The sequence below is a fragment of the Chiroxiphia lanceolata genome, chromosome 14 (genome assembly GCF_009829145.1).
Source record: "Chiroxiphia lanceolata isolate bChiLan1 chromosome 14, bChiLan1.pri, whole genome shotgun sequence".
Lineage (NCBI taxonomy): Eukaryota > Metazoa > Chordata > Aves > Passeriformes > Pipridae > Chiroxiphia > Chiroxiphia lanceolata.
This window is the reverse complement of record NC_045650.1, coordinates 20257716-20274616: the sequence shown is the minus strand read 5'-3', so window position 1 is coordinate 20274616 and position 16901 is coordinate 20257716. Positions and strand designations below refer to the sequence as shown.

Sequence of the window (16901 nt, the reverse complement as noted above, 5' to 3'; positions counted from 1 at the left end):
AGCTGGGACCTCCCTGGATTCCCAAGACCACTCAAAAATCTTTGAGAGAGATTTTGTGATGACATCAGCGCTATATGAGGATTCTGTGATGAATCCCATCAGGCCCCAGAGATTTGTAGGCATCCAGCTGGAGCAGCAGATCCTGCACAATTTCAGACTCGACTGGGAGTTGATCATTCTCACAGTCATGGTCCTGCAGCTCAGGGCACTGAAACCCCCTTGCTCCATCATCCGTGTTGAAGACAAAGGCAAAGAAAGCGTTAAACACGTCTGCCTTGTCTCTGTCCCTGTGTGGGAGGTGACCATCCTCATCCTGGAAAGGTGATGATATTGCCTATTGCCATTAATATATTTGAAAAAATTCTTTTTATTGTCCCCCACATTTCTGGCAGCTTCAAATCCAGTTGAGCTTTGGCCACACAGACTTTCTCCCTGTAGTGGCAAGCAGCTTCTCTGTATTCTTCCCATGTCACTTGACCTTGCTTCCCCTGGGCACACAACTTCCTTTTTTGCCTTATCTCTGAGAGAAGATCCCTGTTCAGCCAAGCCAGCCTTCTGCCTCGCCTGCTTGCTTTGGGAATTGCTGCTCCTGTGCCCTGAGGTGGTGATGTTTAAAACGTGGCTGGCAGTGATGGACTCCAGCACCTGCAAAAACACTTTCCCAGGGAACCTTTCTTACTAATTCCCTGAGAAGCCTGAATTCTGCTCTCCTCATGTCCAGAGTTGAGGTTTTGCTGGCACTTTTCTTTCTGTCAACAGAGATTTTAAACTCGATCACTTCATGCTCACTGCGGCCAAGACGGCCCCAACCTCCACTTCTCTCAGGAGATCCTGTCTGTTGACAGGCAGCAGATCCAGGAGGGCACTTCTCTGAGTCAGCTCCCTTAGGAGCTGTTCCATAAAGTTGTCATCCAGGTTTTTTAGGAATCTTCTGGACCGGGTTGTACCACTGTGAGATGCTCCCAGTTAATTTATGGCAAGTTGAAGTCCCCCTTAGGACAAGGGCAGTTGATTTGGAAGTGTCCCTTAGTTCCTCAAAGAATAATTCATCCTGGCTGGGAGGTCTGTACCAGACTCCCACGGTGACCTCGGCATTGTTTGTTTGCCCCTTGATTCTTACCCAGAGGCTCCCAACTGTGCCACTGCCAACTGTGAGCTCCACACATTCTAACCCTTCCATTACATACAGTGCCACCCTCTGCCTCTTCTGCCCTGCCCATCCCTCCTGAAGAGCCTGTAACCATCCAACAGGGCACTCCAGTCACAGGGCTCTTCCTGCCAGGATTCGCTTATGCCAGTGTTGTCAAATCTCTGGGACTGGGCCAAAGCTCTGTCTGTTCCTCGTGCTGCTGAGCTCCTCTTGTCTGTTCCTCATGCTGCTGCAGTGGTGTAGAAACATTTCAGGTGTGGTGCATTGTAGCCAATACCTCTTGAGGCAGATTGAGGGATCCCATGAATGCTGATTTTCTCAAGCTTTGGCACCATCCTGTCGCTCATCACTGCTGAGCCTGGTTTTGTCCCTTTCCCCCTTCCAAGCCAGTTTAAAGCTCTGTCAATGAGCCCTGCTGGCTCCTGTGCTCTTTTTCCCCTCTGAGAAAGGTGCATCCTGTCAGGTGTCAGGAGACCTGGTGTTGAGTAGGTCATCCCGTGGTCAAAAGACCCAAAATTTAAGGAGGTCTTATGGAAATGCGCTGGTGGAGAGAAAGGGTAAAGATTTTAGAGACAAAGTTGTGAGGCTGATTCTTCCCTTTGGACACACTGAGGGGTTTGCAGCAGGAGCAGTGCTTTCTTACCCCTGATTTGATGAAATGGTTGATAGATTTGAGGGTTTTCAGAATCTCAGGTTCAACTGATTCATCCAAAAAGATGCTGGAAGAGGTAACAGAAAAGGCAGGGTTGTTCTGATCTCGTTCTGCCGGCTCTCTTGATTCATGGACTCTCCCAAGATGTCCAGGCTGTGTCTAGGACAGCACTGAAGCACACCCTGCAGATTGCCCCTGCCCTTCTTTTGTGACCAAGCCCAGAGCTGGGCTCTTCCTTGCTGTCACCCACCTGGGGGTCCTGGCACAGAGGGTCTGGAGGGTCCAGAGGGCTGGGGCTGGCTGCCCGGCCAGCTGGGCTGCTGCTCCTCTGCTGCCCACAAAGAGGGCTCCTCCTCCTCGTTGGGTGAACAAAAAGCTCACTCATCTCAGCACAGATGCCGTTTTTCTTGACACAAGTAGGCAGGAGTAGACAAGGCACCTCTCAGCATGGTTAGGCTGGCTGGTGGGTTGAAGACATCAGAGTTCAGTCCTCGTGATGCCACCCTTACCCCTGAAGCAGAAAAATGCTTCGAACACAACAGCTTCTGTTTCAATTAGCAGCCCAGGGCTTCCTGTCCCCGTCCTGTACTTGTCCCTGCATCCACCCTTGGAGAGTGGCAGACCTTCCACACCCCTCTGAGGTTGCTGAGATCTGGTGGCTACCTGAGCCATCCCAGAACTGCCTCTGCACAACATTCCTGGCAGTGCAGGACTGGGATGCCTTGGAGTGTGTTCCTGATGGGGCTGCCTTTAAATAGTAGAGAGCTGAATGAAAAAAATAACACAGTATTTGGCAATTTTCTTAGTGGGCACCCAGCCAGGCTGCTGTGCAGGCTGCTCTGATTGCCTCCATCAGTCTCCATATGGATTAGTGTTCTATGTCCTGACCTGCTGAGGATTAGCCTAGCACCAGAGAGATGTCACTGGGCCAACTCAGCAGTATCTTGCCAGATTTCAAGATGACATCAAGTTAAAGTGAATGTTTGCAAAGTCCCTTGCCACGTTTCAAAATGCTTTCTCCTTCCTCTTGGGCTGATCTGACATGCAAACAAGTCAGCTCTGCAGATTTGGTGGTGCTGCAGCACCACGATGCTCCTGCTTCAGTGGTGTGTTTCTCATGACTGTTTTGGTGTTATGTGCCTTAAAAATCCATGGGGAGAGCAGAAAGTGGGATGAACAGAGCTGGGGAAGCTCTGGATGCTTTCCCCGTGTTCTCTGTAGCCATCTGGTAAATACAGGGGACTATTCAGAAAACGACTTTGCAAAGGGAGTTCATCAGCAGTGCCTCAGTGCTGCCTCCCAGGAGCCTCGTGGCTGAGCCCTCTTGGGTTGTTAATGGGAGCATCCTCTGGGAAGTGGTGCTCAAACCCATGGGCTCAGCTCTGGGCATGGCCCTGCTGGTGTCGGCCCAAGGACCAGAGGTTTCCCAGGAGAGCACTGGAACTTCAGTGGTAACACGAGGCCCTGGGGGATTCGCATTCACAGAAAGCTTGGCCTTATCCCCCAGCTCTTAGAATTCTGTTTATGCCCTGAAATACGAGGATCTCCCTCTTCCAAAAAGCATTTACTGGGTTTTATATCTCTCTTCCAAAAGACATTTACTGGGTTTTCACATTTACAGTCATAAATCTTGCTCCAGATGTTTGCACAGATTACTTTGCTGTCTAGAAGAAAAAGTTATTCTGGGCAAAACAGGTCGTGTGGCAACAGGCTGTTAGTTAGATAACTCCTGCAGGCTGTTAGTAAGATAATTCCTCTGAATTGAGCAACTCTCCTCCATAAATCACTATTTTTAGTCCAGGCTGGAAAGTGCCTCTTCCCCTTGGCTCTGGCTGTGCACTGCGGTCCCAGGGGATGGGTGGGAGGGGCTTGGAGGTGGCGCAAGAATCTTCCTGCCTGGGGTGAGATGGCACAGGATGGGCCTGAGGTGGTGGCACGGGCTGTTCCCAGCGAGGGGGGCAGTGGCACAGCAGCGTGTTCCTGGTGGGGGTGCCACAGACTGCAAGGGCATCGGAGGAACAGAGGCTCTCCTGTGGTGCCTGTGCTGGTCTGGGAGGGCAGAGGATGCTGGGTGCCTTTGTGACTTTGCTCCTCACCTGTGTACGTGTCAAACAGGACCTGGGCTGCAGGGGAGGAGCAGGGACTTCTCAGGGTGACATCTGCAGTGTCCTCAGCTGGGCTGTGGTCTCTGGGCAGACACCTTGCCAGTGCTGGGAGATGGGCCTTGCAAAGAGTGGAGAACACCAGAGAATGGATGTAAGGTTTGGACCTGTATGTACAGGTTTGCAAAACAAGACCCTCTGCATTGCAGTGACACAATGCAGACGTTGTTTGCAGGGAAGAAAAGGAGGTGAAAAAGTCTTTTCAGAGTTAAACTTCAGAGAAGGAAAACCGGCGCGTTTGTCTTCAAATAAAGAACAGCTGATTGCAAATGTCTCCAGTTGTTCTGAAATGAGGAGAGTGAATTACCCTGAAATTAGAAACAGGTGTGCGAGAAGTTACTTCATACAGAAGGAACCCATCTATGTCCCAGCCACCCTTCCCAGTTCTCTGGGCTTTTACAGATGCTGACTCCTTCCCTAGTGGTTAGGAGGGGAGTCTCTGCACCCCCAGGAATTAGGATGATGTGGGTGAGGTGAGCAGCTCATCCTCACAGGGAGCAGCAGCAGCCCCATGACCTGCCATGGCTTTTTGTTTCCCTTTTTGTTACTGGTGAACAGCATAAAGCAAACAGGCTCACTTGTGCAGGCTCAGGCAACAGGGAATGGGCTCCTGCCCCAAAGAGCCTCCATGAACCAGGAAGCTGCCCTGGCCACCCAGTAATGTCCCTGTACCATGACTGTGGGGAGAATTGTTGTCTGCAGCTCACAGCCTGTGCTGCTCCCAGCCCATGCCGAGGCACGGCCATCCTGCAGACTCCTCAGTTTGTCACCTGGGCACTGGGGCACCCACCTGCTCCTGGCTGGTGGGAGAGGCTCCCTCTCCATGTCCCTTCCCAGCAGTACCAGGGCTGGCAAATGCTGCTGAGGAGCTGATGGGGAACAGCACGGCTGCCTCACTGAGCAAAGCTTGGACCCCACTCCCAGATCTCATCCGTCCCCCTGCTCCCCTCCTGTGGGTGCCTAGGGGGACAGAGCAGAGTGGGGGAGAAGCCCATGTGTTGGGATGCAGCTCAAATCCCAGGGATGAGGAAGGGGCTGGGGCTGGTGGGCGCTGCTTCTGGACAGGGGAATTCAGGGTGAACTGTGCCTGACCTTGGAGTGTCCCTGGAGGCTCAGGCAGTAGTGGTGCCACCTGCTCAGGCCCTTCACAGGAGAGGCCTGACCTTTGGGAAGATTTTGAGCTATTATTGTTGCAAAAAATGCTGTAGTTTAGACTAGGGAGGTGAGACAGGGCTGGAACAGGAGCTGAGGGGAGAGCTGGGGGGGCATGTGGGTGCTCCTGGGGCAGCACTGGTCGCTGCAGCCATACAGCCTCGGCCAGGCACTGGGGTGGCCCCGTGGGCTGGGCTGGAGCTCAGCCTGTTGTACTGGTGGTGGCTCGATGAGCTCTGGAGCATTCCAGCAACAGGCACTGTTGTCATAGGGCAGGAGTCAAATCTCATTCCTGCTCTCCATACTTCAGAAAGTAGGGTGCCCATTCCTGATTGATGTGAGCACCTGAAGAGGTTGAGGGGAGGGAATGTGGCCTAGTGCTCAGTGCCCCCGGCACAAAAATAACTCCAGGTAACCCAATTTCAGCTGAAGTTGTTTATTACTCATCCTCCTCAATGAACTGCTGAAAGGGAAGATGGTGCTTGTGCTCCTTTGCATTCAGGTGTCATTGAGGTTTCCCTGGGTGTCCTTCACATGGAAAATGAGCTGGGGAGGGGGTGAGAAGAGCTGCTCTGAGGACAGAGTTAAAGGGTTTAGGAATGTCAGGTAGTGCAGGTAATGCCCTGGGGTGTGGGGGCGGCTGATGATCCGCTCTGAAGGGGATGGCTCTGAGAAGGTTGAACAAAGGGTGTTTGTGCAGCCCTTGGGTGCTGAGAGAGGACAGGTCGGTGCTGAGCCCCGCGGGGGCTTCGCTGTGCCCCTGCACGGGGGGTCTGTGCTGGCAGAGTGGCTGGTCCTGCCGGGCAGGAGTGGAGGGACCCGGGAGGGCGCTGGGAAAGCCACAGGCAGTGCCAGTGAGGGCAGCAGTGGTGGAGGTGTGTGAGGGAGGTGGGGATTATTAAATCTGTGCACCAAAATTGGTGCATCTCTTGTCAAAGCTCATACATTAAGGAGTTGAATTCAGCCTCGTCCTGTTAGCAGATTTCTGATGACTCCAAAGGGCTCTTCCTATAGGAATACAAAAAGCAAACCCTTGCAGGATGATGATAATAAAGGCCACGGGCTGGTTTCCCATGTGGATTGCCCATGGGTCTGTGAGCTGCACCTGTCTTTTATGGGCTGAGCCTGGTTTAGTTTGGAATGATCTGAAGAACATCAGATAAATCCTGATCCAGTAAATGTGTTTATACTTGACAAGGAAACAAGTGATGAGTCAGGAAGAACAGTTCATTTGTGGCTTGTCTAGCAAATGGGGCAGTGAACAAAAAAGCTGTGGTCTGGATCTGCATGGGCTGCTCTCTGAGTGAAAGGAGGGTGAGTCTGAGGTGCGGGTTAGTCCGACAATAAGTAACTTCCGAATTTTCTGCAAGCCCCCAAAACCCGCGGCTGTGCAAGGTCCCCCTTGCAGGGAGTCACTGGTCCCAGTTCCCTCCTGGCTGGCTGTGGGGGCAGCCCAGGGGATGGGGTGGCATCAGACTCACCTGTAGAGCAGCAGCTCCCCAACCCCCGTGTCTGTAACCTGCAGCCAACAGACCCAACTGGTATTGATGGGTGGCACAAAAAGTAATTCAGCCACAAAAGGGCTTGTACAGAGTTGTAGTTGAACAGTGAGTCTGGGAACTGTGTTCGGCCAACTGTAGTTGAGTGTCAGGGCAGGAGATCAAACTGTGGGGTCTGGTGTTCTGGGAGAAAACCACCAAAAGCCAGGCAATAGATAGATGGATGACACTTAAAAAATGAGAACCCAACTCTCCATATTTCAGTGCTTTTTAATTGCTCATTATTGTTTGCCTCTGCTTGCTGCACTGTGCAGCGTGCCTGGGTTTTCAGTCTTCAAGGACTTTTCTCCTTGGAGATTTTGGTCTAAAAGCCTCTGCTGTGTGTGGGTGAAGGGCAGCAGTGCAGGGCAGGGGTGCTGGAGTGTGGTAGAACAGCAGTGACCCAGCTGCATTTTGGGGAGCCAGTGCTTGTGCAACGTCTGGCCATGAACCACTCCTGCAGCACCAAAGGCAGAACTGTACTGTTTTCCCAAAAGATACTGGCTTCCAACATAATTTTTTTTTCTAGAGAGTGCACTGGGAAACCAGCACTGATGTGGTCTTCTCCTCCTTCTCTTCCTTCTCCTCTTCTCCACCTCTTCCCATCCCTCTCCCTCTCTTCTCCTCATGCCACTGCCCCTGGTGATACCAAAAAAGCCCGAGCCCGTTTCTCCCACCAGTACCCAGCACCCATGTTCCGTTTCTCTGGTGTTTTAGGCAAACAGAAGTACCTGTGTGCCAGCCGGAACGACTGCACCATCGACAAGTTCCGAAGGAAAAACTGCCCGTCCTGCCGCCTGCGGAAGTGCTACGAGGCCGGGATGACGCTGGGAGGTATGGTCAGGGTCCCCTCCCGGGTCCCTGCACATCACTTAGTGTGTGAGCAATCAGTAAATGGCTGCAAAATGAGGCTGATGGAGCACGATGAGCTTCAGGAAGCATTTGCAGGGTTCTAACACCAGAACTGTGAATTTCACTAATTTCTGTTTGCATTTCAGAAAGCATTCTTTTCTCTGATTTCTAATGTTGTTAATCTGAAAAAATGTAAACAGCCAAGTGAGCTGGTTCTCACTCCTGGAGCCTCAGAGCAGAGCACTCCCCTCTTTTGATGGGATTTTTCCCAGCAGAAAAGGGCAATTTCTTGGTGAAATTACAGCCCCGGTGCTTTCCTTCACTGGATGAAGCCGTGCCTGTGTTCCTGGTGAAGGTCCTTGTTGCAGTTTGTCTCTGTTCCCAAACCTGTAGCCCTACCAAAACCTGACAGAGTGGCCATATCCAAAATCTGAGGTTTTCTGTGCAAAATCTGGAAACTACAGTGGGTGGCTCCACATTGAGCTGATTTGATGAAACCCTTCCCTGTGAGGGCAGTGAGGCCCTGGCACAGGGTGCCCAGAGAAGCTGTAGCTGCCCTACCCCTGAAAGTGTCCAAGGCCAGGTTGGACGGGGCTTGGAGCAACCTGGGATAGTGGAAGGTGTCCCTGCCCGTGGCAGGGGGTGGAATGAGATGAGCTTTAAGGTCCTTTCCACCCAAACCATCCTGGGATTCTGTGATGTACAGTGAGGAAGAAAATACCCTGGAAAAGGGGATTGAGGGACCTGCTCCCTGCTGGGAAGCCCTGGATTGAGGAGTGTTATGGGGAGGAACTCCAGCACAGCTTGGGTGGGCAGTGGGGAGCCCAGGCTGCTCAGATGTGCCAGTGTTTTGGGTTAAATCCTGAGCCCACTGCTGGGATGGGCTGAGTCTCCCGGGACTGCTGGACTGCCACAACGCTGTCTTGAAGGACTTGTTACTGAAGTGGTTCTGATTTGTGGCTCACCAACGAGCAGAGGGTTTAGTTTTGTTTCTTCCCAATGGTCCCAAAAGGTAATGCAGTCCTAATCCCCAGTTTTTAGCTTATTTTTAAGTGCTTTTTCCTGGTGAAGTTTCCTTAAGTAGGAGAAAACATACATCAGTGTAACCTTCTTCTGCAGGACACACTGACAAAATTAATGCTAATATGAACACACCCCCCCTTCTTTTTCCTTCAGCTCTTTGGGTCACCCTGACCTGTTCTGCCTGGTCTGTTTTACGTTTGGTTTGGATGTCGGTATAAAGGCAATTGTTACAAACATGCAGGCTTGTGATTGCCCACAGTAGCGTCTCCCACGGTGGAGGCAGAGCATTTGAAATTGCTCCCAGGCTCCAGGCAGTTGTTTTTAACCGCTGGTTAATTACCGTCGCTGTTGGGGTACAGCCTGGCAGCCCTGCGGCTCTCACGGCGGGGGAGGAGGAGGAGGAGGTGACACACCGAATGCCTTCTGCCGGCTCTGCTCTGGCACAGGATGACAACATCTTGAAGCACTTCATTATTACTTGAGATCACTGTGACCTGCAAGCTGGAATCCATTAAACAGGATCTTCTCTCCTGAATGACAGTGTGGAGAGGGAAAGACGAAAAAAACCCAAACCACCAAAATAAAAAAAAAAGAAAAAAACCCCCAGTGATAATGCAATTTCTGTGTGCTTGGTCCTGCTGGTGTGCTGGCTGTGCCTACCGACCCACCACCCTGTGCCTGCTGCCAGGGCAGGTGCTGCAGGGATCCTGCCAGCCCCCGTGTGAGGTGCCGGGGGCTGTTCCCGTGGGATGCCCCAAGCGCCTGTGCCCGCAACCAGAGCTGGCAGCTGCCCGTGCTGTAGGACATCAGGGCATCTCCAGCCTGGCCACTGTACCCTGTGGGTCCTGGCTTGGGACAAAATCTCCCAAACACGTGAAATTCCATTAATTTTGGTGGTGGTAGGGCTGGAAATCTCCTGTGGTAACAGCCGAAAGGTTGTGAAAGCCCAGGCTTGAGGCACAGTTGTGTTTAGCCCTAATTCAGGTCCAGCTGCTGGGGGCAGAGCAGGGCTCCCATCTCACACACACGGTGGGTGTTGATGTGAGCCATTCCAGCCAGGGGGAATCTGACACGAGTTTTGCAGAGCCATTGCAGTAGTTAATTATGATCAGTGTTGTGTTGGATGTACCTTTTTTTCATCATCTGCCCTTAATTTCCAGCAATTGGATCTTTATTACAATCTTGTTTGCTCAGTTGAAAAAACGAGTTTTATTGAATTTCTCTCCCTGCAGTGGATATTTGTTGGCTGTGACTCAATAACCCTTTTGCCTTCTGCACAGCCACCTGGGTGACATTCCTTACCTCCTTACTCCGAGGTGTGTTGTTAAATCTTCAGTGTTCTCATGGCTCCTGCAGTTTGCCAACATCTGTCAACACTTATCTGCAGACCTCGGTCTGTCTGTTCAGTGATCAGTCCTTTGTGTTCATCCCTATTTTCCCATCCATGCATTGCTATACAGACTGGTTGAGGAAAAATGGTTAATTCTGGTTTGGGGATGAATGTAGACATTTACTAGCAGAAAGCCGTAAGCCACCCTTGTAAAAAACAAACCTGTCTGATGTTCAACACTTATACTTGCCTTTGAGATGTGTCACTGGGGGGTTGCAATCATTCAGCAATACTGTCTGATTTTATATCCTTTGAGTTCTTTTCATTCACATGGGCCTGATTGACTCAGATCTCTTAAACGTGTCTGCTGCACCAACAATGTTGTAATTATCAAATAAAATTATTGTGTCAGATAAGACTGATAGCTTGACAGGTTCAGGTTTTGACAAGCCACACACTGAAGTTCATAAAAACTTCAAAAAACAGGATATAAGTCAAGTCCTGTTCAGCTCCTCTGTGTCCTGCCTGCAGCTGAGCTCAGCATGTGCTGCCAGGCGCAGGATGTCTCCACTATTGTCAGTGCAAAAGCAGCTTCTTCCAAGTCCCCAGAACTTGCTTGAGTCCTGTCATTCACGAAAAATTGGTTCTGGAGCCCAGAGTGCTCCTCCCTCAGGGCTTCAGAAATGCCTGCCAGGAGGGCAGTTGTTCGAACTGTGCTCCCCGGGGGTTCTTGCACTGGTGAATATTTTATTGTGACACCATGTAATTGTGTCCTTTAAGCTTTTTTCCAAATCCACACGGTAGTTGCCCGGTGACCCCCAAGCCAGCTCACATTGGTGCTGCAGGGGGTTTGGGGCAGTGCTGTGCTGCAGCTGCACCTTGAGGCTCCTGGGTGCTGCTGTCCCCTGTCCCTGGTGGCAGCTGAGCAGGAACACCCCCTGTTATAGGGTTCCTCCCACCTTGGCTTGAAGAAATGCAGTGTATAGTTCTGCCCAGCTTAGCTCATCCTAGGAAAAAAAATTACAGATGTCTTCAATTCCTATTTTTCTATTTCTGTTTTTGTTCCCGGTAGCTGCTGAGTGGGAGCTACCACCACAAAGAGGTTTGGCACAGGTGCTGAGTATAAACCAGTCTTTTCATCTGAAACTTTTTTTCACCAAGTAGCATCTGTATTTCAGTGAGCTGTGGGACAGCTGCTCCTGGAATACCCAAACCCCAATATGCAGTTATCACACCCTAGCACAGAGGGGTCTGGTTTGTGGCTGCAATCTCAGAGCCGGCACGGTTGGTCCTTGCCCTCTTCTTACTTCACTCAGGATATTTTAGCACTAGATAATTAAATCTTAAGGAAAACCCCCACATTTAAACCAAACCATATGTGTATCTTATACTTGTGGGTTTGGCTCCATTCACACCCAGGCCCCAGGGCACTGGTTGTTTCTAAACCCAAAGGGTTGTCCAGCCCTGGCACAGCTGCCCAGGGCAGCAGTGGCATCCTGGGGGGATTTAACAGCCATGTGGATGTGGCACTTGGGGACATGGGTCACTGGTGGCCTGGGCAGTGCTGTGACTTCAGGAGGGGTGAGAGACAGGGCCCTGCCACCCGAGCGGGCGATGGCCGGAGGCTGTCACGCTGCCCTGTTTTCCTCTCGCACTCCTTTATTTGTGTTACTCATGTCTCCTCCCTTTTTACAGAGCAGCCTGTCTTCATTGCCCATACACCAGATCATCTAGAGTACAGTGCTTAGAGATCAATGTTTGCAGTTGATTTACAGGGCTGCACTTTGACTTGACATTTTTATGTCTCGCTGCTTATTTTTCTAATTACAGCTGAAAGGAAATTCAAGATAAGTATCATGTAATGAAGGAGCCAAACCCCCCCGAGGACAACTGTTTTGATGTCGTATTCCCTGCTTGAAGGAAGTCATGGGTTTTTGTTCTCTAATTCGTGAGGGTTTGGAGTTGGTGAGGGGTGGCAGTAGCAGCCCACCTATGCCAAGCACTGTCACACAGGTATCAGTGAGGGGAACACAAACTCTCCAAGGGCTCTGACATTGCCTCTGGAGCATGGACGTGCCTTGCAGGCAGACCAGCAGCTGTGGTTAAGAGCCAGCAGTGTGGGAGGAACACTTTGTCATGGTGCCGTGGGCACAGTTGCTTATGGGGCTCATGAAGCAGAGTGAGGCCACCTCTGCCCAGGTCTGCTCCCCATGGTTGCAGGCCCTGGAATTGCCTGCTGGCTTCTGAAATGTGTTTTCCATAATATATGTGCGATATCTGGGAGAGCCTGGATATGGGGGAGCAGGTGTTGCAAAGAGAAGGCTTTTATCTCAGTTGCATCCCACTTTCACTTTGGCCTGGAATGGAACAATCCCACTTGGGTATCCAAGTGCAATCGCTTTTTTCCCTAGAACGTGATCGTGTGCTGAGTTCATCTTCTTGTGAGCAGTTGAGTCAGTCACCTCTTCTCACTTTTCCCTGGATGATCTCTGTGTTTATGTGGGAGTTGGAGACCAGTCATGGCTGAGGATGTAAATGGTGCTGGTTCTTTTCCATGTTACATTAACAAGGAAATGGATTTTGTCGTGCAGTGTGTGGTCCCCTTGTCCTTAGGTGAGGGCTGCAGTGCCGGGGCACTCCTTGGGCAACGTCCACTAAGGGAGGAGCTGCTACTGGTCATCACTTTTCCTTTCCTCATAATTATAAGTGGAGCCAAGAAGCCTCAACCTTTTTTTTTTTCTTTTAATTTTTAAGTCTCACACTAAACCGTGTACTTCCCACAGCCCGCAAGCTGAAGAAACTGGGTAACCTGAAGACACAGGATGAGGTGGAGGCAGGCAGCTCATCCAGCCCCACGGAGGAGCAAGCTCCCAAGCTGGTGATGACACGCATCGATGGCTACGAGTGCCAGCCCATCTTCCTCAACGTCCTGGAGGCCATCGAGCCCGGCGTGGTGTGTGCTGGCCACGACAACAGCCAGCCAGACTCCTTCTCCAACCTGCTGACCAGCCTGAACGAGCTTGGGGAGCGGCAGCTGGTCTACGTCGTCAAATGGGCGAAGGCCCTGCCAGGTGAGGAGGAAAACAAACAAATCCCCTCCTTTTCCAGATCCAAAGCCCCCATCTGCATTGGCAGGGTGCAAAGGGAGAGGTCTGCAGCTCGTGTGCCACTGTCACACAGCTCCTGGGGGAGGGCTCCGTGGGCACTGTGAGTGTCCCCTCCCCGGGCAGCAGCCACAGCACTGGGGGTTGTCTGGGGGGCTGGGGGTGATGGAGGATATCAGAACTTGTGCTTTGCTTTGTGACAGCCCCTGGCCTGGGCTACCAGGTGGTCATGGGGCACTCGCCCCTGGGGGGGCTGCTGCTGCTGCTCAGAGTCCAGCTGTCCTCCCCCTCTCCCAGCTCCAGGCTGTGTCCTCCAGCCCTGCAGAATTCCCCTCTAAACAAGTATTAGCCCTGTCCCATGACCCACCTGAAGTGATGAAAAGGGTAAATTCCACCAGCTAATTAATTGGAATATGGCAGAAGAGCAATGCAGGATCCCAAAGGGCTCTTTCCTGGCAGTCACTTGGGTTGCCTGTGCGATGGCCTGGTGGGATACATTTACGATTCCTTTAGAGTGGTGCTACAGGCTGGGAAGTTTCTAGATGCCAGTCAGCAGGTGCAGTAAATGGAGCATCCCAATGACAGATGAATTCACTGAGCCAGGTCAGTGCAGGGTCACTGGGTGGTGACACACTGCCTGTTCCACATTGTAATCCTGCAACCGAGTGAGTGGGATTGCAGAGGGCTGAGCTCACTCTGGGCACAGCAGGATCCAGTTCACCTCTGAGCATCTCTGAGACTGGGGTGTGGGGCTGGTTCCTAATGCCTTCCCCATCCCAGCCTCACTCTCCAGGGAACACTGCAGAAAAGAGGGACCCCACTCCTCATGTGCAGGGTGACACAGCCAAAGGAGGAGACCAAGACACAGTAAGTTTACCACTCTATGTCAGACCCTGGTGATGAACTGTGGTTCCCAGGAGTTTAGCATCCCCCTGGACTGGTGATGCCAGGGGGATAGTAGTCTGAATACCCTTAAATGCAGAGTAGCCCATTCTGTTTCTGATATTCTTAAGTCACTTGGCTTGTAAAACCAGGGACAAATTGTGCTTTCTCTTTGGCTTATCTATGCCAGCCATCAAGATCAGACACAGAGACACCACCAAAGCCACCCTGGGGCTGAGGCCCTGCAGTGGGGCTGATGGAAAGGAAGAGTGCTTTGGAAAACATTTTCCATCTTAACCACCCCATTAAGAAAGGGTTTTACTCTCCTGAACTGCACCTGATGCTGACCCCTTGGTGTGTGGCTGTGCCAGCTGCTGCCCCACTGACCCCTGGGGCCAGTGTCCACTGTGCCAGGGCAGCATCTGGGCAAGATTCATTCTCCTGCTGTTTGGCTTTGAGAGCTCCCCAAGCCACAGAGAGCCTTGCCTCAATGGATTGTAGTTACACACAGGAGATGTTAAATTGCTTTAATATTTGATTCAAAAAATGTATGATTGTCTGTAAACTCAGTTATATTTGCCTATTTACAAGTGTCTGGAAAAAAGCAGTGTTGGAGGTGGTGTAAACATGCCTGGGATTTAACTCTGAACTGCCATCTGGGCATAGGAAATTTGAATTTAGTTGCTATTTTTGTCTCTCTTGCAATGCAGACGAGGTTTCTGTGCTCATTTCCACAGTCATTAGATCCATGCAGTGTGTATTGGACAGAAACCAGAGTGTCTGTGGCCATGGGGTGAGGCCTCGGGGTTACCTGCTGGCTCTGAGCATCACATTAAAATCCAGCTACTTAAATTTGGTGAAGTCCTAATGGGACTTTCTCCCCTCCTTGTGTTCAAAGTCCCCTTTATCCCCTTCCAGGGGCAGGTCTGTGCTTGGCTGTCCCTGATTCCCAGTCAGGGTCCCAGCCCTGGGCTGCCGACCCTGCAGCTGTGTCACTGCTGGCGTGTGCATGTCCCGGGACGTGCTGAGCTTGGGCTGTGAACTGACCACCTTGTCCCAGAGGAGCACTGCAGGAGAGCTGGAGTCTGTGTGGAAACAGTCCTGGGAACTGCAGGAACACAACATTAATTCGTAACATCCCTCCCTCATTGTTTATTAGGATTTCGCAACCTGCATGTGGATGACCAGATGTCAATAATCCAGTACTCTTGGATGGGCCTCATGGTGTTTGCTATGGGGTGGAGATCCTTCACCAACGTCAATTCCAGAATGCTTTACTTTGCTCCAGACCTGGTCTTCAATGAGTAAGTGTGAAACAACACCAGCCTAAGCCAGGCTTTGGGTCAGACCAGGTGACAAACTGAGCATCTCGTGCTTCGACCTGCCCAGCCCAGTGTGGCGGGTCCTGTTCCCTACTCCAGCCACCCGTGGTGACCTCCAGCAGTGGGGAGGGCACTGTGACGCCTCTCCTGGTCCTTTGCCCCGCTCCCCCAGCCTTGCCATGGGCTGACTCCCACCAGGGCAGCCGGAGCTGCTGTGGGATGAAAAGCTGCTCCGTATGGACCTCTCTTTCTGCTAAAGGGTTTGAGTTCCAGTTTCCAACTCTGTTGGGCAGCTGGAGAGAACAGAAACAGAGATAATGTGTATTATAAGGTCCTGCTGGGCTCTCCCTGATGTACCATCAGCTTAGAGCTGGGGAGGGTTTGCTGGCACTGAGGTAGAAGAGCCTGAACCTAATAACTAAGCACAGCGCAAGGCAAACCCACACCTCCCTGGGAGCTCCAACTTGGTCTGGGATCCCTCACGGATAGACACGTTTGGGGAATCATTGCAGTTGCTCCTCAGATGAACCTTGCAAATCCCCAGTTCCATCTGTTTCCAAAGAGGGTTGGTTGCACACAGGCATTTTGGAGAATGTTCCTGTCCTGCCTGCGGCGTTGCTGGGACAGAGCTTGGGCCCTTGGCAGCGGGGACGGGCCAGGAGAGGGGGTTGCTGGGTCGAGGAGCGTGTCCTCCCCCCTCACACAGCTGCACTTTGGTCTCGGTGCCATCCATGCCCATCTTGCCCTGCCAGGTACCGCATGCACAAATCCAGGATGTACAGCCAGTGTGTCAGGATGAGGCACCTCTCCCAGGAGTTCGGGTGGCTTCAGATCACGCCCCAGGAGTTCCTCTGTATGAAGGCTCTCCTTTTCTTCAGTGTTAGTAAGTACCCACACCCTTTCCTCCACAGAACTCCAGTACCTGCCACTGCATCACCCTTGAGGTGTCTGGTGCTTTCCCTGTGCCTGGACTCTCACCTCCCAGGGGGAGCTGGGAAGTTCCCTGCTTCAGCCTTCCTCCTGCTCTCCTGTTCCCTGCTCTCTGGGCTCCTCTCACTGTTTCCTTCCCATCCCACCCAGTTCCAGTGGATGGCCTGAAGAACCAGAAGCTGTTCGATGAGCTCCGCATGAATTACATTAAGGAACTTGACCGCATCATCGCCTGCAAGAGGAAGAACCCCACCTCCTGCTCCCGGCGGTTTTACCAGCTCACCAAGGTCCTGGACTCCGTGCACCCGGTGAGAGAGGACAGGGAAATGTCCATCTATACACGTAAGAAACTATAAGAAAGAAACTTTACAGTGAGAATGATCATTCCCTGGAACAACCTCCCCAGGGTCAGGGCAGCCCTATCATGGGGAGAGTTCAAATGCAGTTGGACAGGGTGCTGGATAGTCTCATCCAGGCTCCCTTTCCCAGGCAAGGTAGAACCTCTGCTCTGTATCTTTCCAGTGAAAACGCTACACAGGGACTCATTTAACCCCCTCTCTTCCTTCCCCAGATTGCCAAGGACCTGCACCAGTTTACATTTGACCTGTTAATCAAGGCACACATGGTGAGCGTGGACTACCCGGAAATGATGGCTGAGATCATCTCTGTGCAGGTTCCCAAGATCCTGTCTGGAAAAGTCAAGCCTATCTACTTCCATGCACAGTGATCTTCCATAGGGACCCCTGAGCTGCCTCCCCCATTCCAGCCATCTCCTGCCTGTTGTTTCTGCACTACTGTCCTGCA

The 16901-nt window shown here is 51.8% G+C and overlaps 1 protein-coding gene across 1 annotated transcript in view; it reads left to right on the top strand.

Annotated features, from left to right (window-relative positions):
- The window catches only part of AR (androgen receptor), a 39434-nt gene extending 22533 nt beyond the window's left edge, over positions 1-16901 (top strand). The window contains 6 exon segments of the mRNA XM_032701858.1: positions 7372-7488; positions 12643-12930; positions 15005-15149; positions 15920-16050; positions 16248-16405; positions 16669-16901. Coding sequence (XP_032557749.1) covers positions 7372-7488; positions 12643-12930; positions 15005-15149; positions 15920-16050; positions 16248-16405; positions 16669-16824 — 995 coding nt within the window. The 3' untranslated portion in view covers positions 16825-16901.